Source organism: Balaenoptera physalus (genome assembly GCF_965194825.1).
Source record: "Balaenoptera physalus genome assembly, chromosome: 19".
In the NCBI taxonomy this organism is placed as follows: Eukaryota; Metazoa; Chordata; class Mammalia; order Artiodactyla; family Balaenopteridae; genus Balaenoptera; species Balaenoptera physalus.
In genome coordinates this window covers 6540727-6565421 of record NC_138900.1, presented here as the reverse complement: position 1 = coordinate 6565421, position 24695 = coordinate 6540727, and the positions used below count along the sequence as shown (strand labels likewise).

Below are 24695 nucleotides of genomic sequence, written 5' to 3'. Positions count from 1 at the left end.
TTCTCGCCCTTTAGAACACACGGGCGGAATGTGGGGCTGCAGGGGAGGGTGGGGAGGCGCGTTTGATGCCTCCCAGGGCCTCCTGGGAGTCTCTGGACTCCTTAAAGGGCTCCCCCGGGGGCCCACCTGTCCTCCCTGAGGCCCATCGGGACGCAGCTGCGGTCAGAGGAGAGGGAGCAGATCCGCCGACATGCCTGAGGAAAAACCAGGTGGATTTGGGGACTTCCTCCCTATGTGGAGATGCGATTCTGTTTTCTGAATGGGGTTTGGGGGCTTCTCCCTCTGTGGGGTTGGGAGAATGGGGTGACTTCTCTGTGTGGGGAGGAGCTCCCTTCCTTGTGTGGGATGGGAGGGTCCCATACTTGTGTTAGGTGGGAGGGGGGTTCCCCTTCCCTGTGGGGTGGTAGGGGTTCCTTTCTCTGTAGGGAGTTGGGGGGTTATCTCTGGGTGCAGATGGAGATTCTCTGATTATGGATTTGTGTCCCTTTTTTCTCGTTGAGGATGGGAGTCCTGTGGTTGTAGACTGCAGAGTCTTTGCAGGGCGTTTGGGGTCCTCTACATTTGGGGATGGGGTCTTCTGGGAAGAGACTGGGGTCTCTTCTCTGAGTGAGGATTGGGGCCTTTCGCGGCAGGGGAGTGAGGTCCTTGTGTGCCTAGATATTAGAGGTTCCTCTCTGTGTGGTGAGGAGAGACTTCTCTGTACAAGGTTGAGGGGACCTCATTTCAATGGGAATTGGGGCTTCCCCGTGTAGGAATTAGGGGACCTTCTCCATATAGAGGCTGGAGAGCCTTTCTTTATGTGTAGTTTTGGGGCCCTTCTTTGAATGGGACTGGAGGCATTTCTTTATATGGGGATGGGGCTTTCTCTCTATGAGGCAGTGAACAGAGGAGGCACAAGCCCCCAGGGAGGACCCCTCCTCCCGGGGGGTCCAGTCCACTGGCACCAGACCAGCCAGGCTGAGGGATGGTGGTCCAGCCCCTCGCTGCAGCTGGGGCCCCAGCGGGCCAGGCGCCAGCAGGCAGGGCGGGCGAAAGATGCTGTGGTCAGCACGAGTATCCAGTTTCCAGCCCAGGGGAAGAGCTAATTATACCACCAAGTCCTAAAAGGTCAGAGGCTGGTGGCCTGGGTAGATGGGGCATGGCCTGCCTGGGGCAAGGAGAAACCGGATCTCACAAACTCTGGGATTAGAGATAAATTTACACCTGGACTGCTGGACTCCAGATTCTGAAGGAGGAGGGGCCCAGGGACATGCATTCCTGGGTTCTGGAAGAGGAGAACGCTGAGCACGTGGTGCTCAACTGTGAACATCTCCTGCCTCACAGCGGCCAAAGGTGCCCCCGCAGACAAAGATGCCACCAAACCGGCTCCCAAGGAAGCGCCACCTCAAGAGGCTCTTGCAGAGCCCCCCAAAGGTGAGATGGTGTTCCAGAGGGTCGGGCAGAACCTGGCACCTTATCCCCCAGCCCCCCCCACCCCGGCCCCTCTGCACCTTCCCGCTCTCTCTCCTTTAGTCCACCGTCCCCACAGCTCCAGTGCTGACCGCCCTCCCTGGCTCCCCAGTGCCTCCGGGACAGAGCCTAGCCCCTCAGCCTGGCCTTCAAGCCCCCAGCAACTGGCTGGTTCATCACCAAGTCCTGCCCAGCTCTGAACGCCCCAGTCTACCCTCTCCTACCCCAAAGCCCCATTTCAGACCATCCGGTTCACAGATGGGGAAACTGAGGCCCAAAGGGGCGGGGAACCTGGTCACGCAGCTACCTGGATGACGCGTGATCTCTCCCAGGTCAGGAGAAGCCACTGTGCCCCCAAGGTCTTTGACTGCTGAGCAGAGGGTCCCTCATTCGCTCTCAACCCCGCCCCCAAAGTGGCCTGCCGCCCCCTCCCTGGCCGGCCTTAGACCCCCTAATCCTGTCTCCTGAGCAGAAGCCCCACCTGAGGACCAGTCTCCCACCACTGAGGAGCCCACCGGCATTTTCCTGAAGAAACCAGACTCTGTGTCGGTGGAGGCTGGTGAGGGGTGCCTCGGGGAGGATCGGGTGGGGGGCCGGGCTCCTGGGTCTGAGGGAGGCGGGGCTGGGGTCTCCCGGCTTCCCAGTCCTCTCTGTGGAGTCTTATGACTCCTGCCTGGCCATTCCCTCCCACCCCTCCACCCCTACCCAGGAAAGGATGCCGTGATCTTGGCCAAGTTGAACGGGAAAGAGCTGCCGGACAAACCAACCATCAAGTGGTTCAAGGGGAAGTGGCTGGAGCTGGTCAGCAAGAGTGGGGCCCGATTCTCCTTCAAGGAGTCCCACGACCCTGCCAGCAATGTGAGGACCCTGTGGGGACTCGAGGGCTTGTGGGCCAGGGCTGGAGGTCGTGTGGAGCTCCTTGGTAGAGGTTGTGCCGGGCAGGAGGGAAGAATGTTTGGGCCAGGGCAGGGTGCACTTGGGCACGGCGTGTGCGTGCCCAGAGAGCTCTCAGGGTCAGGGACGCAGGCCCCCAGAGGTCAAGATTGTCCAGGCATGGGAAGAGACAGCTGGCCCTTCCTGGGGGCACTCAGAGAGAGTTGTGAGGTGGGCTCTGGGGGAGGTGGGGTGGCACTGGGGGTCGGTCATGTGCACCCATACCCCTGGCCTGGCCCCCAGGTATACGCCTTGGAGCTGCACATCGGGAAGGTGGTACTGGGTGACCGCGGGGATTACCGCCTCGAGGTCAAAGCCAAGGACATCTGCGACAGCTGTACCTTCAAAATTGATGTGGAGGGTACGCTGGCGGGGGTGGGGGCCAGGGGTCTTGGGTCTGGTTGGGGGGATGGATCTGTCAGCCAGGTGTTGGGAGAGTGTACTGATGTGGGGATAAGGCGGGCACAGGTTTTCGGAAGATGGAGCAGAGAGGCAGGGCTCAGGTTCTTCAAAATTGGGGAGACAGTCTACCGGCTTAGAGGGTGAGGAGGTGTAGATTTGGGGGTGAAAAGGTTCAGGGTTTGGGGGTGTTCACGTGGAGCTTGGGAGGTGAGTTATGTAGATTCCAGGGTCACAGTGTACAAGCTTGAGAAAGTGTCAGTAAGGGCTCGGGAAGTGAGGGTGTCCCAGGTTTTTTTTTGTTTTTTGTTTTTTAAAGTATAATTTCCATTGTATTGTCTCCTGTTTATTTCAGGGGGGTCTAAGGGTGGACAGGTTTAGGGTGAGGGTATACAGGATGGATGGGAGGTTACACAGATTTGGGAGCATGTGTATGGAACTCTGAGGGTGTACAGGTTTTGGGGCATCTGCAGACCAGGATGTGTGGGGACTTAAACATGGAGGGCACAGGGAATGAGGTTGCCCAGCCCCGGGCAGAAGGGCCAGCCGGTCCAGGTGTGAGGGGGATACAGGCCGCTGAGAGAGGGTGGTGCATGGCAGCCAGGGAAATGCGTCCACAAGCAGAGGGTGTCCAGGCCCAAGTGAGAGGGTGTGCTGGCCCAAGAGATGGAGGAAAAGGGGTCTGGGGGAGGTTGTGCAGGCCCGGGGTGGGCGCCCTTGGTCTTAGATCAGGCCTTGTCTCCGAGCTCACCTTCCCTTCCCCCATTGCCTCTCCCCAGCGCCCCATCAGGACGCCGCTGGGCAGACTCTAGAAAGCTTCAAGCGTTCGTAAGTGACCCTGGACCCTGGGGAGGGGCAGGAGTATGTCCTGGTGCCAAGGACCGTGGGAGGGTGTCCCTTGGGAGGGGCAGCTGTGGGAGAAGGGGAGGATCAGGGAGGGCAAGGAGTGGGGACCCAGGGTGAGTCTGAGGGTCGGGACCTCCTTGGGGTTCACACTCCCTCTCAATGGCCACAGGGGTGAAAGGACACCGGAAGGCAAAGGTGAGCTGGATTTCAGCAGCCTGTTGAAGAAGAGGTGAGTACCCCCCCCCCGCCTGGCACAGAAAGGGGAGGTGGGGGCTCAAGGAGGAGAAGGATGGTGGGTGAGGCCCCCCTGCCCCCCGTTGCTTCCCCACTGCCATCCTGGGACTCTACCTCCCCTCCATCTACCCATTCCTTGCCCATCCAGCCACCTGTCCATTCACCCATCCGCCCATTCACCCACACCCCTACCCACAGCCCCACCCAACCAACAGTCTGCCCATCAATTCTCCTACCTACCCACCCTTTAACCCATCACCCTCAAATCCACTTTCCTGTCCACTCAGGCTCCAATTCACCCACTCATCCGCCTGTTCCCCCAACCAACCATCCATCCATCCATCCACTTGGCTGTCCACTCATCCATCCATCCAACCAGCTACTATTTATCCATCTACTAATCAACCCACCCACTCATCAGTCTGCCCACTCATCTATTCAGGCAACCAGCTACCTATTTATCCATCTACGGATCTACCCAGCTACTATTTATCCATCTACTAATCAACCCACCCACTCATCAGTCTGCCCACTCATCTATTCAGGCAACCAGCTACCTATTTATCCATCTACGGATCTACCCATCTACCTACCTGCCCACCGCCCATCCATCTGCCCACATATCCATTCATCTACCCCCCTCTTCCCACTTGTCCATCCATGCATCGGCCATTACACTCAGCCACCCATTCATTCACCCATTCATTCATCCTTCACCCACCTACTGCATCATCCACTTCCCCATCTATTGAAGCACCCATCTATCCACCTTTCCACCAGCCATCTGTCTACCATGCATCCACCTTCCCACCTGTGTATCCATCTGCACCTGTATCTCTCTTTCAACTGAGTCCAACATCCCACCCATCTACTCATCCACCTCCCCATCTAGCCAGGCATTCCTCTGTCAACTGTTCACCTCTTCAATGGCACACCCATCCTCCCAGATAGCTCTCTGTTAGACTCATCTATATGAAATTGCTATTCTGTAGGTAAAAAATGATTGAATATTGGCAAATTTATATTATTCTACATGATGCTTGTCCAGTCACTCAGTTATTCATTATCTGCTGGTCCACGGATCCATCCTTCTACTCACTCAACTATCCCCATAACCAAATCCCCAACAACTCCATTTACTAATACATTCATCTGTTTGTCTTTACCCAGCCAACCATCTTCCCAGGCATCTTCCATCAATATATTCACCCAACTGTGCTCACCCAACCATCTGCCACCAACTCATCAATCCACCCACTTACCCAGCCATCCTCCATCAACCCATCCACCTATCTTAACGCCACCCATCCCCTACCAACCCACCCATCCATTGACCCATTCATCCATCAGCTTAGCCATCCATGGACCCCTCCACCCATTTACCAGTTCCCCACCTAATGCTCTGTACATCAATCCAGATATTCATATGTCCCCCAAATTCACCCACTCATCTATCGTTCTTTTGTTCCCTTCCCTTCCTTCCTTCTTTCCAGAGATTCACTCTCTCTCACTCATCAAACATCTTCTGAGGCCTCCCGCCTACCAGGCCCTGATCAGGGGACAGGGAGAAGTTTGACTGGTTCCCTGACATTGAGTCACTTATTGCCTTGGGAAGATGGGTCTGGTCCAGCCGACACAGACACAGACCAAGACGGTTTAGTGTGGTCAGAGAGAAGGTCCCACGAGGGCCTTGTGAGAGCTCAGAGTGAGGGCAACTGATGTTGCTGGCAGGACAGGGGGTGCCTCGTGGAGGAGGGAACTTCGGTACTAGCATCTGTAGGATTGAAGAGCAGGTGGAGATAGGTCGTCCAGGCAGGGAAAGACGTTGTGCAAAGGCTGGGATGCAGGAGCGAGCCCAGAGTGCTCAGGAAAAGGCAAGTAGCGTGGTTTGGATAGTGGTGGGAGTTTGATGGGACAGAGGGTGAGGTTGTGATTTCGAGGCTGAGTTGCTGGGGTTTCCTCCTGAGGGCAATGGGGAGCTATGGAGGAGTTTTGAGCAGGGAAGGGATGGCATCTGATGTGGGGGCAGAAATAGCCCTCTGGGTCCAAGTGGGGAACCAACTGGAGCGGAAGGGATGAGATGAGGTCAGGAGGCCAGGGAGGAGGCTGGGGCAATGGTTCAGGTGGGACAGGATAAGGATTAACAGACCCAGAGAGAGAAAGTGACACAGCAAGTGGGTGGAGAAGGCAGAGGGAGACCCTCACCGCCTCACTCTCTGGTGGCCCCGGCCTGTTCTCCCCACCTTCAGGCAGGTGGTTGAGGAGGAGAAGAAAAAGAAGAAAGATGACGATGATCTAGGCATCCCGCCTGAGATTTGGGAGCTCCTGAAAGGGGCAAAGAAGAGCGAGTATGAGAGGATTGCCTTCCAGTATGGCATCACTGACCTCCGGGGCATGCTGAAGCGGCTCAAGAAGGCCAAGGTCGAGGTCAAGAAGGGTTCAGGTCAGTGCTGGTCTGAGGGGAGATGGGCCCTGCCCATAGGGACTCCAGCATCGTAGGTATCTGATGTTTGAACCCTGGACTTATCTTTTGGAGGTCCTAATCTGAGGAGTAATAGAGATGCCAGTTCTCAGGGGCCTCCAAGTTCATAGGAAGCTCTCTGACCTTGGTGGTCTGGGGAGGGAGACTTGACAGCTCAAGGCAGTGAGAACCTCTCAGCTCCATCCCTCTTGCATCCCTCAATCTCCAGCCTTCACGAAGAAGCTGGATCCAGCCTACCAAGTGGACAGAGGCAACAAGATCAAGTTGGTGGTAGAGATTAGCAACCCAGACCTTCCCCTCAAGTGGTTCAAGAACGGCCAGGAAATCAAACCAAGTAACAAGTATGTGAGAGGGGCAGTCCCCGGGTTGGGGGGGTATCCAAGTCCCAGAGAGGGAGTCCAGAAATAAGGCTGGCCACTCTTAACCCAGGAAGGGCGCTCCCTCATCCATATGAAAAGTGCAAATACCTCGGTAGAAAAATAGACAAAGGCGATGAAGAACAGGAATTCAGTTAGAAGAAACCCAATAGCTAATTCACTAAGTACATATTCAACCTTGCAAACACAACCACCACCACCAATAATAATAACACAATTCAAAACAACGGTCTTGGGACTTCCCTGGTGGCCCAGTGGTTAAGACTCTGCGCTCCCAATGCAGGAGGCCCGGGTTCGATCCCCGGTCAGGGAACTAAGATCCCGAATGCCACAACTAAAGATCCCACATGCTGCAACTAAAAATCCCGCATGCCACAGCTAAGACCCGGCGCAGCCAAATAAATAAATAAAATAAATATTAACAAACAAACAAAAAAACCCACCAACGGTCTTTCTGCTCTCCAGATGGGCAAAAACTTTACAAAATGATAAATGCCTCATGCCAGGGTGCAGCCCCCCCCCGCCAAAAAGGATAAAACCTGGAGCTGGAGAAGACATAGGGAAATAGGTCCACATGTTATTGGTGGGAATGTAAATCGGCAAATCTCTAAAAGGGCAGTGTATTCAAAAGCCTTTATTTATTTTTAAAATATTTCATTTTGGCTGTGCCAGGTCTTAGTTGCGGCATGCGGGATCTAGTTCCCCGACCAGGGATCGAACCCAGGCCCCCTGCGTTGGGACAGCGGAGTCTTACCCGCTGGACCACCAGGGAAGTCCCCCCAAAACCTTTAGATTGTGCAAGTCTAGGTATTTATTGTAAGGGCATGATCATGGTTATGCATATTTAGCTGCAAGGACGTTCACTGGAGCATTTGCTGCTGTAGCAAAAAGTCAAATAACCAAAACATACAATTCCATGTTAAGGTGCTGTGCAGTCACTAAAAAAGATATTCTAAAATTTATACTAACATGGGAAGCTGTTCAAGATTAGTGTTATGTGCAGAAGCATAGTGCTTATCTCTGCTTCACAAAATGTTAATCTACATATAGATTAGATATAAAAGGATTGGAAAGAGAGAGGCCAAAATATTTGTAGCTGTTATCTCTTGGTGATACAATTATGGATGGGTTCTATTTTTATTATTTTCCCCTTGGCTGTGTTTTCTAAATTTCTCATCACGAGCATTTTGGATAAGATAAAAATTATGTTAATTAAGATACAGGTTAAGTTGCTGTAACAAAGAGTCCCTAGAACATATTAATTTATAGAGAAAGATATTTCTGGCGGATTGAGCTAGACGCAGGTTCCATATTTTTTGGCTACACCATTTCTTGTGGTGTTGTCCTCATCTGCATGATTGAAGCGGGTCATGGGCACATCTGTGTCTATCAGACAGGAAGCTGGAAGGAGAGAAGTCTAGAACAAGCACCGCAAAATTAGAGATGACCTAGCAGTTATGCCATCACATCCATTGACGTTCCGTTGGTCCAAGCTCAGTGGTGCGGCCCGCCCAGCCGCAAAGGAGGCTGGGAAATGTAGTTCTCTAGGTGGGTAGCTGTGTGTCACTGCTAAATGGAAGAAGACGGATATGGGCGGACGGTTAGTATTTCCGCTGTGGTTACTTAAATACTAGAAATTGGACCATCGATCTCCTCCCACACAATTTGTCTCTGAGAGGGAGTGGCTTGTCCTGAGGATAGATGGGTGGAGGCAGAATCTCCTCCATGCCCTGGCTTGAGCTGAGACTTTTGCATCAGGCACGTGTTTGAGAATGTTGGTAAGAAGCGAATTCTCACCATCAACAAGTGTACACTGGCGGACGATGCTGCTTATGAGGTCGTCGTCAAAGATGAGAAGTGTTTCACTGAGGTCTTCGTCAGAGGTGAGGCCGGGATTTGGGCGTGAGCTTGGGGAGTGGGGCTCTGGAGGGGATCCTGAAACTACTGACCTCCTGTCGCCCCGCACCCCACAGAACCCCCAGTCTTGATTATCACACCCCTCGAGGACCAGCAGGTGTTTGTGGGCGACCGGGTAGAAATGGCAGTGGAGGTGTCAGAAGAGGGTGCCCAAGTCATGTGGTAAGTGACTTTTGACCCCTGATCTCCATACAGATGCCCACAGCGTCTTTACCTCAGCCTTGATCTTTAGGACCTCTCACTTTTTTTTTTTTTTAATTTAATTTTACTAATTTATTTTTGGCTGCATTGGGTCTTCGTTGCTGTGCGCGGGCTTTCTCTAGTTGTGGCGAGGAGGGGCTACTCTTCCTTGCAGTGCGTGGGTTTCTCACTGCCCTGGCTTCTCTTGTCACGGAGCACGGGCTCTAGGCCCGCGGGCTTCAGTAGTTGTGGGGCACAGGCTCAGTAGTTGTGGTGCATGGGCTTAGTTGCTCCGCGGCATATGGGATCTTCCAGGACCAGGACTCGAGCCCGTGTCACCTGCATTGGCAGGCGGACTCTTAACCACTGAGCCACCAGGGAAGCCCCAGGACCTCTCTTGAAGATTTCAGACCTTTAACTGGTAGTTTCCAGGAGACCTCAGTCTTTCTCTATAAATCCTGATCTTCACCCATGACCTCTTTCTGAAACTTCTGACCTCTCCCCATCCCATCCTCTTCCAGGTCTTTTTCCTGATCCCTGCTATTTCTGATTCTTTAAGTTATTTATTCACCCATTCAACCAATTATCCATCCTTTGACCATTCATTCATGTATCCAACCATCCATCTCCCCAGCCCCCCATCCATCCATCCATCATCTCCCCACCCATCCCATTGATTCATCCATCCATCCACCCACTCGTCCACCCACTCACCCATCTACCCATCCATTCGTCCATTCTTACATCTATTCCCCCATCCAACAAGTGTTTATTGAGCACCTGTAGTGTGGTGGCACTCTTCTATGTATTAGAGAGAAAATGGAGAGAATATATATTAACATGGCACCTGCCCTTGTGGAGTTTATGATCTGGCAAACTGCTGGGGCGGAGTGTGTGTGTGTGTGTGTGTGTGTGTGTGTGTGTGTGTGTTGAAAACGGAAACAGGCATTAATAAAGTCATCACACAAATAAATATCAAAGTTCTATTTTGACAAGTATTGATATTGCAGAGGAGCAATAACTGATGCTATAACCACTTTTTAATAGGAGAAAAGGACTCAGGAGGTCAGGGAAAGCTTCCTGGAGGAGGTGATGATTGAGTTGAGGTTTGAATGACGAGGAGGTAGAAGTGAAGTGGGAAGACTGGCCCAAGCAGGGAAGCACCATTTACTGAGGCCACAATATTTGACATCTCTCTGTGACCCCGAACGTCCTCCATGTTCTGACCTCTCCCCATGACCCTTTTTTGTGTCTCCTGACCTCCAACTGAGACCTGTGGCCTGTGACCTCTTCTTCCTCTTTCTCTCCCCAATCCCCACCTGTGATCCATCCATTCTAGACGCCTCTGTCAACCTTTGTCTCTCCTCCTTTTCGTGATCTCCCTTCTGACCCCTGGTTCCTGCTCAGGACCGTCTGTCTGGCCCCTCACTCACCTCTGACATCCAGACTCCGGCCTAAGCGGGCCCCTCACTTCTCCCCTTCCTGTCCCCTCCACCCAGGATGAAAGATGGCGTGGAACTGACGCGGGAGGATTCCTTCAAGGCCATGTACCGCTTAAAGAAGGATGGGAAGCGTCACATCCTCATCTACTCGGATGTGACCCTGGAGGATAGTGGTCACTACCAGGTCATGACCAACGGCGGCCAGTGTGAGGCGGAGCTCATCGTGGAAGGTAGGGGGCCTCCCGGTGGGGCAGGGAGCTGCACTGCACATGCTTCAACACGCCGCTCGAAGTTGCCCAAGCCCCAAATCTTGGAGCTGTCCCTGACTCCTTCTTTGCCTCATACCCTACATTTGATTCACCAGCAAATCCCGGTGGCTCCACCTTCAAAGGATATCCTGAATCTCACCACTTCTCTCCACCTCCATTGCCCTCACCTGGCCCAGGTCTCCATCCCCCTCATACCCTGAACTGATGCAATAGTCTCTTCACTGCTCTCTCTATTTCTACACTTGTGCCTCAACCCTGACTCCAGCCAGAGTGATCCTTGCAAAATGTCAGATGGTGAAAACTGAACACATTCTGTGGTCTAGTTCACAGGACTGGACCCATGTCGGTTTCCTGGTTTGGATAGTGGACTACAGTTACGAGAGATGTCACCATTGGGGGAGCTGGGTGAAGGGTACATGGGACTCTACATGCTATTTCCCCCCCTTTTTTTTTCTATGTACTATTTTTACAAACTCCTGTGAGTCTGTAATATTTTCAGTATAAAAAGTAAAAAAAAAAAAAAAAAAAAAAAAAAGCCCGAGTCATTGATAGGCCAGATAAATGATGGTAGTTCCCTCTGTAGCCATAAAAAAGGACAATTTTTAGTTAGTGATTTGGAAGGGTTTCCAAGATATATTGTTAGGTGAAGAAGCAAATATGCCACTATTTGTATGGAGGGGAAAGAGAGGAAGCAAGGGAAGGAGGGAGGGAGGACGGAAGGAAAGAAGGAAAGAAAGAAAGGAAGGAAGGAAGGAAGGAAAGAAGAGGGAGGAAGGAAGGAAGAAAGAGAAAGAAAGAAGGGAATGAACTGTATGTACGCCTTTGCTTTTCTGGCTATGAACTGGCTATAGTGTCTTTGGAGAAGGGATCGAGACTGGTGCGATTGGAAGTGGTTGGGTGAGAGATTTCCCGCTCTATATCTACATCCTCTTATCATTTTATTTTTAAGCCATACAAGTGCATTTTTTTATTTAAAAAACTAAAATAAAAAGAAGTGTAAGTCAGACCCCAGCCATGTTCCCAACACCCTCCAGCGGTTTCCACCTCACTCAGAGTCAATGCAAAGTGCTCTCCGTGGCCCATGGGATGTGTCCTGCCTGTGCCATCTCCCACATCTGCCTTGCTCACTCCGCACCAGCCTGCTGGCTGTTTCCCAAACCAACAAGCCTGCTTTCCTCTGCAGGGCCTTTGCACATGCTGTGCCCTCTACCTGGGAGCCTTCTGCGGCCTCCCTGCCATCCCTCAGGCCTCATCACTCCCTCTAGTTATTGGTTTATGTGTTTCCCATTCACTGCCTGTCTCCCCACTAGAACGTGAGCTCACGAGGCCCGCAGATTGTTTCTGGGTTGTTTCACGGCCAGAATCCCAGAACCTGGGACACTGCTTGGCCCATAATGGGTGTTCGCCAATCTTTGTGGACTGACTGCAGTTTGATGGCCCCCTCTCCTTCCCTCCCCATCCAGAGAAACAGCTGGAGGTCCTGCAGGACATCGCAGATGTGACGGTGAAGGCCTCAGAACAGGCCGTGTTCAAGTGTGAGGTGTCCGATGAGAAGGTCACGGGCAAGTGGTACAAGAATGGGGTCGAGGTGCGGCCCAGCAAGAGGATCACCATAACCCACGTCGGGAGGTACGGAGTGGACTGCGGACGTGGTCTGCAGACTCTGTGGTTTAAAAGAACAAGGGTTTAGGGAATTCCCTGGCGGTCCAGTGGTTAGGACTCTGTTCTCACTGCCATGGCCTGGGTTCAATCCCTGGTCGGGGAACTAAGATCCCACAAACCATGCAGGACTGGGAAAAAACAAAACAAACAACAACAATAAAACACAAGGGTTTATTTCACTGTGAGTCTCAGGGTTGGTTGGAGGCTGGCTGATCTCAGATGGCCATCTTCCTGGGCTCCCTCAGGCCCTCATCTGGGTCACCTGGGCTGCCTCCACTCTGGTCCGTGGGACGCCTCATTCCCCAGGAGGCCGGTCCTGGCATATTCATGTGGCCGACACAGGTGTCCCGAGAGAGAGCAGAAGCAAAGAGGGCCTCTGAGGGCTGGGCTGAGTGCTGTCCCAGTGTCACTTCCACTATATCCTATGGGGCAAAGGAGGTCACAGGCGGCAAGGTCTCTTTGCAAGGGTCACGGCTACAGGACGGGAAACTTGTGACTATATTTGCAAAGAGTCAACTTTGGCGGGGAGGCCACCTAGCTAGGGAAACGGGGCTGGAATTCCAAGCGTAGTACATGGACACCTGAGATAAACACCTGGTAATCTGCAGAATGCCGAGAACCACTGTGATGCCAGCAGAACATCGTGCCCCCGTGGATTTCCTGATAATAGCTCTTGGCAGACGTAGACTTTTTCTGGGTTCTGTGTAAGGCCCCTGCCTGCTGATGGTGTCAATAATGCCGAGAACTAATCTTAATGCTTTACAGGGCACTTACCAGGTGCCAGGGAGTCTTCTAAATGCCTTGCAACAACCCCCTTGTAGATTGTGAACATTACCTCTATTTTATAGGTGAAGAAACGGAGGCACAGAGAGGTTAAGTGACTTGCCCAAGGCCACACAGCTAGTAAGGGGCAGAGCGAGATGTGAGCCCAGGCACTAGCATTGCATTGAGCACGGGGACCGCATTGAGGAGCGTGTTTCTCCGTGGTGGTCCCCAGGGCGACCCGGCCTGACCTTTGCCCTGCACCCCCCCACTCCCCTTAGGTTCCACAGACTGGTGATTGACGATGTCCACCCTGAGGATGAGGGAGACTACACATTTGTGCCCGACGGCTCTGCCCTGTCCCTCTCGGCCAAACTCAAATTCCTGGGTGAGGACACCTCCTTGTTCTCCCCCTGGGTGCCACAGCATCCACCCTCCCAGACCCCAACCCCCTTCAGGATTAAGTTTCCCTAACTGTACGCTGGGGGTGACAGCAGGTGCTTGTGGGAGGAGGGACAGTCATGGGCCTGAATCCACCTCCCAACCCCCCAGGTCCCAGGGTGATGGGGTGTGAGGGTGGGATAAGGGGCCCCATAGACCTAACCATCAGTCTTCTTTGTCCTCCAGAAATCACGGTGGAGTACGTCCCCAAGCAAGGTAAGGACCAGAGGCTGCTGTGGTCCTTAGGCTGGGGGCCTGGACTCCTGGTTCTGAGGGAAGAGGGGGCTGGGGGCCTGGACTCCTGGGTCTGAGGGAGGAGGGGCTGGGGGCCTGGACTCCTGGGTCTGAGGGAGGAGGGGCTGGGGGCCTGGATCCTGGGTCTGAGGGAGGAGGGGGCTGGGGGCCTGGACTCCTGGGTCTGAGGGCGAAGGGGCAGGGGACCTGGACCGCTGGTTCTCTGTGGCTGTTGGAACCCAGCTTCTCAGGAGATCCTCTGGAGGGGATTGGGAGGGCCCAGCTGCCCACTCCCAAGTTCCCCAGAATCTCTCCTCTGCCACCAGAGCCACCAAAGATCCACCTAGACTTCTCGGGGAAGACCTCAGAAAATTCAGTTGTGGTCGTGGCTGGAAACAAGCTGAGGCTGGACGTGTCCATCACAGGGGAGCCCCCTCCTGTCGCCACCTGGATGAAGGAGGACGAGGTATGTGGAGCTTCCCCTGTGCCCTGACTTCGCCCTCTCAGCTCTGCTGGGTGACTTCAGGCAAGCTGGTTTCCCTCTCTGAGCTTCAGTTTCATTGTCTGTAAAATAAGGAATCTGATTCCTTCTTCAGAGGGTTGTTTTGAGTGTTGGAGATTATATTTGTTCATCACATGGTTCTGGCCTAGCACATGATGAGCCCTCCGTCCATTCATCCATCCATCCATTAACCCATTAATCAATCAATCAGTCAATCAATCCAGCCATCCATCAATTCATCCATCTAACCATCTTTCCATTCATCAGTTCATTGATTGATTAATGAATTCATCCAGTAATTAATCCATTTGTCCATTTATCCATGAATCAATCCACTTATCCATCCATCCATCCAACAAATATTTTCATCTTGTATGGTCCAGGCCCTGGAACAGTTCAGTTTTTCTTCTCTCCTCTGGGCTTCAGTTTCCTCTTCTGTAAAACGGATAGACTTGACTCAATCTTCATTCATTCCTTCACTCAGCAAACACCCCCTGATGTTTCCTGTATGTCAGGCTCTTGCATAGGCATTGAGGATACAGCCATGAATCAGATGCAGCCCCTGCCTTCCTGGAGCCTTCTCTTTTGGAGAGAGGCAGACACGTGCCCAAACAGTCACAGTTCAGGGTGATCAGGGCTGAGAGAAAGGGAGGTACCAGAAGCTATGAGGATTCTGTCATAGCAGACAAAGTGGGCTGTCACTTTCAGCTGAGGGCATCCAGGAGTGCTTTCCAGAGGAGGCGACTTCTGGGTGGGTTCTAAAGGATGGGTAACGGTATAGCAGATAGAGAAGTGGGTCAGGGCATTGCATGCCCTGGGGATCAGCTTTGCAAAATCTTGGGGATGAGACAGGCTGGTGTTTTTAATGAAGGGTGGTGTCTGGAAGGCAAGGAGGGCAGTGGCAGGGGGTGATGAGGCTGCGGGCAGACCCAGCAGGTCCTCTTGTGCTGGGTCCACAGCCTGTGCGTCGTGTGGTCACGGGGAGCCATTGGAGACTGTCGGGCAGGGGAGGGGTGGAGGCCGGTCTGGCTTTTGAGAGGGGTAGAAAAAGGCCATCTGGTGGGCTGTGCTCAGGTGTTCTCAGGCACCGAGGGCAGGGTCCGCATCGAGAAGCGGGCAGACACCAGCAGCTTCGTGATTGAGAGCGCGGAACGAGCTGACCAGGGCCACTACACCATCAAGGTCACCAACCCCGTCGGCGAGGACATGGCCTCCATCTTCTTGCAGGTTGTGGGTGAGCAGAGGGGAGCAAGGGGGCTGAGCCAGCGGGTGGTTCCCCGAGGCCATGAGGTGCCCTCTGACCACCCTGCCTCCCCTTCCCCAGATGTCCCAGACCCCCCGGAGGCTGTGCATGTCACATCGGTTGGAGAAGACTGGGCCACCCTAGTCTGGGAGCCACCCAAGTATGACGGGGGACAGCCGGTCACCGGTGAGTGCCCGTGTGCCACGGTGCTCATGACCTCTGACCTCCTCTGTCCCCTGACTTCTCCTTGACCTCCAAGAGCCCTTAGCATCCTCAATGACCACCCTCAGAAACTCGGTTTTCCGTCTTCAATATCTCACAGTCCCTTTTGCCTTCCCTAGCATTCTTCACTCCCCAGCAACCTGGGAATCCTCACTTTGGCTAACAGCCTAGGATTTTCTGTGACTCCTTATGCCCTGATTCATGACCTGTGGCCCTTCTTGATCCCTGACCCCATGACGGGTGACCTCTGACTGCTCTGTGACCCTGAGATCAACTCAAGATTCATGGCCTCAGACCTCTCTGAGTCATGTGACCTTTTGATGTGCCTTTGACTGCCCCAACTGACCTGGGACCCCAGGCCTCCCCATGACTTCCCACTTCTCTCCACTTGCGGGGGCCTCCAGGGTACCTCCTGGAGCGGAAGAAGAAGGGCTCTCAGCACTGGATGAAGCTGAACTTCGAGGTCTTCCCGGAGACCACCTATGAGTCCACCAATATGATCGAGGGCATCCTCTACGAGATGCGGGTCTTTGCTGTCAACGCCATTGGGGTCTCCCAGCCCAGCGTCAACACCAAGCCCTTCTTGCCTATTGGTGATTCCTCTCTGCACCCTCACCGAGTCCCCGTCCACCTCTGACCCATGGCCTGCCCTTCACTGATCTCTAACCCTACACCCTGGCCTTTACTCCCTTGACTCCGCTGACTTCTGTCCCCTCTCATCCAACAACTCAAGACATTGACCCCCCAGCCCCACGCATCCTCCTGACCTCTTCCTGACCCCGTACAACAGCCACCGACCTCTATGATCCTAGACTCCATGCTGTCCCCCGAATATGTCATTGACCTCTGACCTACCACACAGACACCTATCCCTGCCCTTGGAGACCTCACGATTCCTTGAAATCTTGTTTTAATGACCCGTGATACCACATCCTTGCTCCCTGACCTTTGGCCCACCATATTGATCCCTTTCCTGACCAGTGACTCCAGCTCTGACCCCTGAGCCCTCATTTACCCCACCTCCCCTTTCCGTGGATTCTTACAGCGCCCACAAGTGAACCCCAGCACCTGACAGTGGAGAACGTGACAGACACCACCACCACCCTCAAGTGGCGGCCCCCAGATAGGATTGGGGCAGGTGGCATCGATGGGTACCTGGTGGAGTACTGCGTGGAGGGCTGTGAGTTACCCCGTCTGGCCTGCTGGGGGGCAGTGGCACACACAGAGTCCCAGTGGGTGTCTGGTCCAGAGGACTGCAAATAGGGCAGTGCAGGGACAGATCTCTGCCATAGCGAACTGCCCTTCTGTCTGCGCTTGCCTGAATCCCTGGGATGGGATGGGTCAAGCCAGGCCCCCAGTGACCAGCTTGTCCTCTCTCCCTCCCTCTCTCCCTCCCCGCTCCCTTCCTCCCTCCCCTACACCCATCCTCCATACAGTGATACCTTTTTCTCCATCCATCCAAGTATTTATCTACTACCGACTTTGCTCCTCCTCTGTTCTGTCTAGTTATCCATTCATCTAACCATCCAACCAATCTTTCATCCATCCATCCATCCATCCTTCCATCCATGTATCCTTCCTTCCTTCCTTCCTTCCTTCCTTCCTTCCTTCCTTCCTTCCTTCCTTCCTTCCTTCCTTCCTTCCTCCTTCCTTCCTTCCTTCCTTCCTTCTTTTCCTTCCTTCTTTTTCACCTCTTATTTCTCCCTCCCTCCCTTCTTTCCTTCTTTTTTTCCAGTTGCCCACCCAGTCATCCATCCAACCATCTCTCTATCCATCTGAAAATTCTTTGGATCATTTAACTATCCATCCATCCAGTAACATTGTTTTCATCTATGTATCTATCGCTTCACCACTGCGTTTCTTCCCTCCCTCCCTTCTTTCCATCCATCCGTTTGCCTATATGACCATCCAACCGTCTAATTATGCATTGTTTCTCCATCTGTCTGTCCATCCACCTATCCATATTTCCACACATCCCACTCTCAGTCCTCCACGGAACAAACACATATTGAGCACTGACTCCATGCCAGGCCCAGTGCCCCGGCTCTGGGGATATCTCCGACATGGTCCTCTCACTGGGGAGACAGACAAGATCATTTTGACACTGTATCCCAGGCTTTAAGTCAGACAGGTGTGGGTTCCAATCCTGTCCCTTCACTTTGTAACTGTGTGACCTTGGGCAAGCCTCTAAGCCTCAGTTTCCTCATCTAAAAATGGCGAAAACAGTTTCCATTTTGACGGGATACAGTGATGACAGAATTTGGGGATGCATGTAAATGATGGACGGGTGGGCTCTGGTCAATTTCTTCCTTTTCTCTTCCCAGCGCTCTTTACCCAGTTCCTACCCTTGCCCACCCCTCCCCAATCTGTCTTTCAGAACCTATTATACTTTTGTTAGAGTTCACCCTGTTGATTGTTGGTCTGACTCACATTGGTTCACCAACCCATGGCAATAAAACCACGATGGAAAAGCACTCATTTTCAAGCAGGAAATCCGAGGAGCTGTCTGTAACTACCACCCCCAATCCCTTACCCTCTCTGAGCCTCAGTTTCCTCGTCTCTAAAATGGGGATAACAGAATGGAGGCAGGAGTTAATGAGCCAACATTAATTAGCACCAACCTGGTCATAAGAAATGCTCAAGAAATGTCCGTTGCAGCTATTCATTGCGGTGGGGCCCTAGGCGCTGAAAGGACACAAACGGAGGGGCACCTAGGAAGGTCTTGAAGGAAGGTCCCCAGCCTCGCTCCTCTCTCGTAGCTGACGAGTGGATCCCTGCTAACACGGAGCTGGTGGAGCGCTGTGGCTTCACTGTCAAGAACCTCCCCACGGGAGCCAGAATCACCTTCCGCGTCGTTGGGGTCAACATCGCCGGGCGCAGCCAGCCGGCCACCCTGGCCCAGCCGGTCACCATCCAGGAGATTGTGGGTGAGGACTCCTGACCCCCGACTCTGCTCTCCTAAAGACCAAGTTGGTGTCATCATTAGGGCCTCCCGCGACAACCTCATCGCCCCTGGTCTGTCTGTCCCTCCGACGAGTTCCTCGGCCCGGCGCTGAGCCCCTCCCTGGGTTTGTGCCCTCAGAGCAACCCAAGATCCGGCTGCCCCGCCACCTCCGCCAGACTTACATCCGCAAAGTGGGGGAGCAAATTAACCTCGTCATTCCCTTCCAGGTGCGTCGAGCTGGGGTCGGGGGGTGGGGCAGGGGTGAGGGGTCAGCTTCTGCGGGCGAGACCCGGGCTAACCTCGCCGCCCTCCCCGCCTCCCCGCACAGGGAAAGCCGAGGCCGCATGTGGTGTGGACGAAGGGCGGGGCGCCCATAGACACCTCCCGCGTGCACGTGCGCACCAGCGACTTGGACACAGTGTTCTTCGTGCGCCAGGCTGCCCGCTCAGACTCCGGGGAGTACGAGCTCAGCGTGCAGATCGAGAACATGAAGGACACGGCCACCATCCACATCCGGGTCGTGGGTGCGCGGCCCGCAGGCCGGGAGGGGATGGAGGAGGCGGCGATGAGGGGGGAGGGGAGGAGATGGGAGGAGATGAGGAGGACCCAGGACAGGGGAAAGTGGAGAGACTGGAGCCGGGGAGGGTGTGAGGTGGCCGTGGGGCAGAAGGGGAGGAAAGTGGAGTGGGAAAAAGCCTAAGAGAGATCAGAGGGTGTGGGGATGGACAGGGGAGAGGAGGTGAGGCACTGGACGTTGAGGGATGCTTGGGGTGACTTACAACACGCCCCCCATCTTCCAGAAAAGGCAGGGCCACCGGAGAAGGTGATGGTGAAGGAGGTGTGGGGCAGCAACGCACTGGTGGAGTGGAAACCCCCCAAGGATGACGGCAACAGTGAGGTCACCGGGTATTTCATCCAGAAAGCCGACAAGAAAACCATGGTGAGAGACCAGCGGGGCCCGGGCTGGAGTGGGCTTGCGGGGAGAAAAGCTGGCCAGATTGTCAGAGCAGGTGTGTTGTTCCCATTTCCCAGCTGGGGAAACTGAGGCACCGGGAAATGTGGGAGAATGGGCCGGGACAGGGAGGAAAGCCTTTTGACTGAGATTTGGTGCATAATAGATTTTTTTTCTTTTTTTTTGGCGGTGCCAGGCGGCTTGAGGGATCTCATTTCCCCGACCAGGGATTGAACCCGGGCCCAGTAGTGAAAGCCTGGAATCCTAATCCCTAGGCCACCAGGGAGCTCTTTAATAGGTTTTATTTTATTTTTAATTTTTATTTATTTATTTATTTATTTTTGGGTGTGTTGGGTCTTCATTTCTGTGCGAGGGCTTTCTCTAATTGCGGCAAGCGGGGGCCACTCTTCATCGCGGTGCGCGGGCCTCTCACTATCGCGGCCTCTCTTGTTGCGGAGCGCAGGCTCAGTAGTTGTGGCTGACGGGCTTAGTTGCTACGCGGCATGTGGGATCTTCCCAGACCAGGGCTTGAACCCGTGTCCCCTGCATTGGCAGGCAGATTCTCAACCACTGCGCCACCAGGGAAGCCCTAGGTTTTCTTTTTCTTTCTTTTTTATTGAGGTAAAATTCATCTAGCCAAATTTAGCATTAACCATTTTCAAGTGGCATTTCACACCTTCCCAGTGTTGTGCAACACCCTATTTAGTTCCAAGACATTTTCATCACCTCAAAAGGAAACCCCTCGTCCATGAAGCAGCCACTGCCCTTTCCCTCCCACCCCGTCCCTGGCGACCCCCCATCTGCTTCCTGGCCCTGTGGATTGGCCCTCCTGGACATTTCTTACGGATACAGTCACACACTATGTGGCCTTTTGTGTCTGGCTCCTTTCACTCAGCACCATGTTTTCCAGGTTCATCCACATTGTAGCAGGTATCCGTGCTTCAGCCCTTTTCACGGCTGAGTGCTAGGCCCTGGTTTTTTGTTTGATTTTTGTTTTTGGCTGCGCAGTGCGGCTTGCAGGATCTTATTTCCCCTACCAGGGATCGAACCTGTGCCCCCTGCAGTGGAAGCGTGGAGTCCTAACCACTGGACCGCCAGGGAATTCCCCTACCAGTCCCTGGTTTGAATGGACCACGTTTTGCTTGTCCATTCATCCACTGATGGGCACCTGGGTTGTTCCCACCTTCCGGCCATTGTGAACAGAGCTGCTGGGGAACGGTGGGTTTTATGAGCGAGGCGCCTGCTTGGGTCCGTGTCCCTGACTCTCCCGGCCCCTCCCCATCCCCCATGCCGTAGGAGTGGTTCAACGTCTACGAACACAACCGGCAAACCTCCTGCACCGTGTCAGACCTCATCATGGGCAACGAATACTATTTCCGAGTTTACAGCGAGAACATCTGTGGGCTCAGTGACTTGCCTGGCGTCTCCAAGAACACGGCCTGGATCCTCAAGACAGGTATGGCCACTGCCACCGCTCCGAGGGGGCCAGCCCCAGTGCCCCCTCTCTCTCGGTTTTTTTAACTTTTTTTTATTGGAGTATAGTTGATTTACAATGTTGTGTTAGTTTCAGGTGTACAGCAAAGTAATTTAGTTATACATATACATATATCCATTCTTTTTCAGATTCTTTTCCCATATAGGTTATTACAGAATATTGAGTAGAGTTCCCTGTGCTATACAGTAGGTCCTTGTTGGTTATCTATTTTATATACAGTCTCCCTCCCTGGACTCAAAGTTGATGGCACCTGGTGCTGGAGGAGAGGTGGTCCGGGGACAGTCAGGATCTGTCCCCTTACAGGTGTGTCACCCCTCCCCCAGGTGCCACCTTCAAAATGCCTAAGTACAAGGAGCATGACTTCCGAACGCCTCCCAAGTTCCTGACGCCTCTACCTGACCGGGTAGTCGTGGCTGGTTACGCTACAGCTCTCAACTGCGCCGTCAGAGGCTACCCGAAGGTGCCGTGTGTGTGTGTGTGCGCGTGTGTGTGTGCGCGCGCGCAGTGTGTGTAATGTGTAACCCTGTAGGGAAATCTTCACCAAGGTGAAGCCCCATTGCCTGCCCGCCACACGGGCTCTTCCTCCCTGAGTTCTCTCTCTGCTCGTGGGATTTGCTCACTTTTAACCCACTTCCTGTCTCTCTGCTCTAACCAGAGCCCAAGTCTCAGCTCACTACACTCTGACTTCCCTCAAAAACAGAAACCTTTGGGGCGGAGGGGGTCTAAACCTGCAGGGCTCCTTGGCATCTTCCTGCCCTATCTGGTTTCCAGACTGCTGTCTGGGAATGTGGACACTTGCAACCTTGAACTCCAAGGACCCACGTAGACCAGCGGCTGGCGAACTGCAGCCCTCGGGCCAAATCCGCCTGCCACCGGTTTCTCTAAGATTTTTTTTTTTTGGCTGTGCCACGTGGCTTGTGGGATCTTAGTTCTCCGACCAGGGATTGAACCCGGGCCCTGGCAGTGAAACTGCCGAGTCCTAACCACTGGACCACAAGGGGATAAATAATTTTTAAAACGTTTTTTTCTTTTTCTTTTTTGTTATTTTGCTTTCACGTTAATGGTTTGCGTGTGGTCCATGACGCAGAGACCACAGAGCCCAAAAAGCCTAAAATATTGACTGCCTGGCCCTTTTGACACATTTTGCCAATTTTTAGCGTCAGCTCCTGTAGGCATCCCGTGGATTCTTTCCTTCACTTCCACCATCACCGCTGTCTACTGCTTTATTCACTAACTCCATCCATTCATTCATTCCGCTCATTTATTTCCCTACCAATCCATTCATTTATTCAGTTCATTCATTCGCTTCATTTATTTACATCATGCATTCATTCATTCAACACACGTTTTCAGAGGCTTTCTATGGGCTGGTGATTTGAACAAGGAGTTCCCGTCTGTTGGGGGAGACCGCCATTCATCCGAAGTCACACAAATGACTATAAAATTATAAAGGGTGGTGAGTGTGCTAGGGAAATGCAGGCAGTTGTGAGAGTGTAACGTGGGCATTCCTGTTCCAGTCTAGGACCCGGGAAGTGACAGGGGAACTGAGACCGGAAAGATAGGCACGCACTAGTTAGGTGAAAAGAGGAGGGAAGAGCAGTTTGGAAGAGGCAGGAGCCAGTGCCGAGGTCCTGAGGTGGGAGCCTGCCTGTGTCTGAGGGACAGTAAGGCAGTCCGTGTGGGTGCAGCAGATGGAAGGAGGGAGTGGGAAGTGAGGGCAGAGGAGTAATGGGGCCAAATCGTGCAGGGCCCTATGGGCCGCCACAAGAAGCGGGCTCTTCCTCTTACCGAAGAGGAGACTGAGGGTCAGAGAGGAGAAGCGACTCATCCAAGGTCAGCCAGTCAAAATTAGGAGGTGGCACAACCAAAAGGAGAACCCAAATCTGCCTCCCAAGGCCCATTCTGCCATCTCCCAGGGGACCCTCTGTCACATGGCTTCCTCTCCCACTCTCCTCAACAGCCCAAGGTGGTCTGGATGAAGAACAATGTGGAAATCAGCGGAGATCCCAAGTACCTGATGAACAACTACCTGGGGGTCCTGACGCTGAACATCCGCCGCCCGTCCTCCTTCGACTCGGGGACTTACACGTGTCGGGCCGTCAACGAGCTGGGGGAGGCCCTGGCCGAGTGCAAGCTGGAAGTCCGAAGTGAGCACGGGGCGGGCCCCAGTGCTGCGCCTGCCCGACCCTCACCCACTCCCTTTACCAAGCTAACGGGAGGCCGGGGCTGAGCAGGCTGAGACCGGAGCCTAGGCAGACCCGCGCCCTCTGCGAGTATGATTGGGAAGCCGATTCAGACCCCAGCAGGACGTTTCAGGGCGACACGTGGGGGAGGGAAGGCAGCACAGGGTATTGTAGGGGTGGGGGAAGGGGAGAGCCTGACCCGGCCTGGGCAGGAGTCTGAGGTTTTCCAAAGGAGCTGAAGGACAAATAAGAGGTGGATGAGGGCGAGAAGAACTTAGCAAATGATCGCTAAGGCTTCCAGTGTGCCTGGGGAGGTGTGTGGCACAGCACTGAAACCAACATGGGTAGCGGCAGAGGACGGGGGTTGTGGGAGCCCCGAAAAATGAGCCCCCTCCAAAGCCTGTCCCTGTCCCCCTCCTGTCCCCACCTCTCTGCCCCACAGCCCCAGCCTCATCTGTCCTCCTTCCTGAATTCTGCCCCAGCCTCATCTGTCCTCCTTCCTGAATTCTGCCCCAGCCTCCTCTCGGGCCTCAGGGCCTCCAGTCTCTCTCTCTGGTTCCACCTCCTGGCCCTAGAGGGTGCCTGGCCCATATCCACAGTTGACCTGCTCACAGCCCTCCCAGGGCTCCCCGGCAGCCCCGGAACCCTTCCTCCTGGGGTCATGGTCCTGCCTTTGCCACCCCCAGCCCCTCTCCAGCCTCAAGCGCCCCCATTTTCCAGCCACACCGAGCACTTGGCGGTTGGACAAACTGGTTGTGCCTTCTCCTGCTCCTGGGACTTTGCACATGCTTTTCCCTCTACCCAGAATGCTCTTCCTTGCATCCGCCGCCTTGGGCTTCAGTCCAACAAGCATCCACCAGCCAAGACTCGTGGGGAGGCCGCTAACCAAGTCCCTCAGAGGCGACTGACGTTCATAGGGGCTTCCAGAGTCCCTCCCTGGCTCTGATGACGGCCCAGTAGACAGAAGGGGCTGCAGACCCTTAGCAAAGCGTCCAGAGGGAGCACTCCCTCTCATTCTGAAGCCCTGACCTGCCAGGCCGACCTACTGATGATTCCTAGGGTTCTGCCGCCCCCCTCATCAACCATTGAATCCGCTCAGAAATATCCCTACTTCAGGATTCCAGTGACGGCTGGTCTCCAGCAGCTGCTCCGTAATCAGAACGTCCCAGTTTTGGGTTCAAAACTACAGGAATCAGGGCTCTATGGAGTTGGGTTGACCAGGTGCCGAGCTAGGTGATGAAGGGAAAACCTGCTCCCCACGCTGGTCAAGCGAATCCAGCGGGCGGAGGGCCGGGGGCAGGGGCGGGTGGTTGTGGGACAAGCATTTTTACCACCCTTTTCTGTTTTCCCCCGACAGTGCCGCAGTGAAGCTCTCTCTTCCACCTGCCAAGATAATTGGCTGCTGACTCCTAACCCGGACCTCCCCCAACATGTTTCCCTTTCCCGAGTTATCAATGAGAAGATCATAGTCTTGTCTTGGACTCCCATATGTCTGTCCTTCTTGAGTCTGTAGCCACGCCTTCCTCC

General features: G+C 53.9%; 1 protein-coding gene across 1 annotated transcript; it reads left to right on the top strand.

Moving 5' to 3' along the window:
• The first annotated feature begins 49 nt into the window (after nucleotides 1–49).
• Nucleotides 50–24649, top strand: MYBPC2 (myosin binding protein C2). The gene is made up of 28 exons (XM_082437932.1): nucleotides 50–209; nucleotides 1324–1413; nucleotides 1922–2008; nucleotides 2159–2307; nucleotides 2626–2743; nucleotides 3561–3609; nucleotides 3797–3856; nucleotides 6111–6304; nucleotides 6552–6684; nucleotides 8479–8603; nucleotides 8694–8799; nucleotides 10317–10489; nucleotides 11992–12157; nucleotides 13234–13340; nucleotides 13580–13609; nucleotides 13954–14093; nucleotides 15204–15363; nucleotides 15454–15558; nucleotides 15999–16187; nucleotides 16640–16774; nucleotides 18354–18521; nucleotides 18677–18765; nucleotides 18867–19062; nucleotides 19339–19478; nucleotides 20787–20946; nucleotides 21309–21445; nucleotides 22946–23132; nucleotides 24526–24649. Exons 1-28 carry the CDS (start codon nucleotides 191–193, stop codon nucleotides 24534–24536), a joined length of 3423 nt encoding a protein of 1140 aa, XP_082294058.1. The 5' UTR covers nucleotides 50–190; the 3' UTR covers nucleotides 24537–24649.
• Nucleotides 24650–24695: the final 46 nt, after the last annotated feature.

Coding starts and splice junctions, on each gene's coding strand:
- MYBPC2 (XM_082437932.1), top strand. Junction 10,490..11,991: donor GGCGGAGCTCATCGTGGAAG/GTAGGGGGCCTC, acceptor CTCCCCATCCAG/AGAAACAGCTGGAGGTCCTG. Junction 15,364..15,453: donor CATCTTCTTGCAGGTTGTGG/GTGAGCAGAGGG, acceptor CCCCTTCCCCAG/ATGTCCCAGACCCCCCGGAG.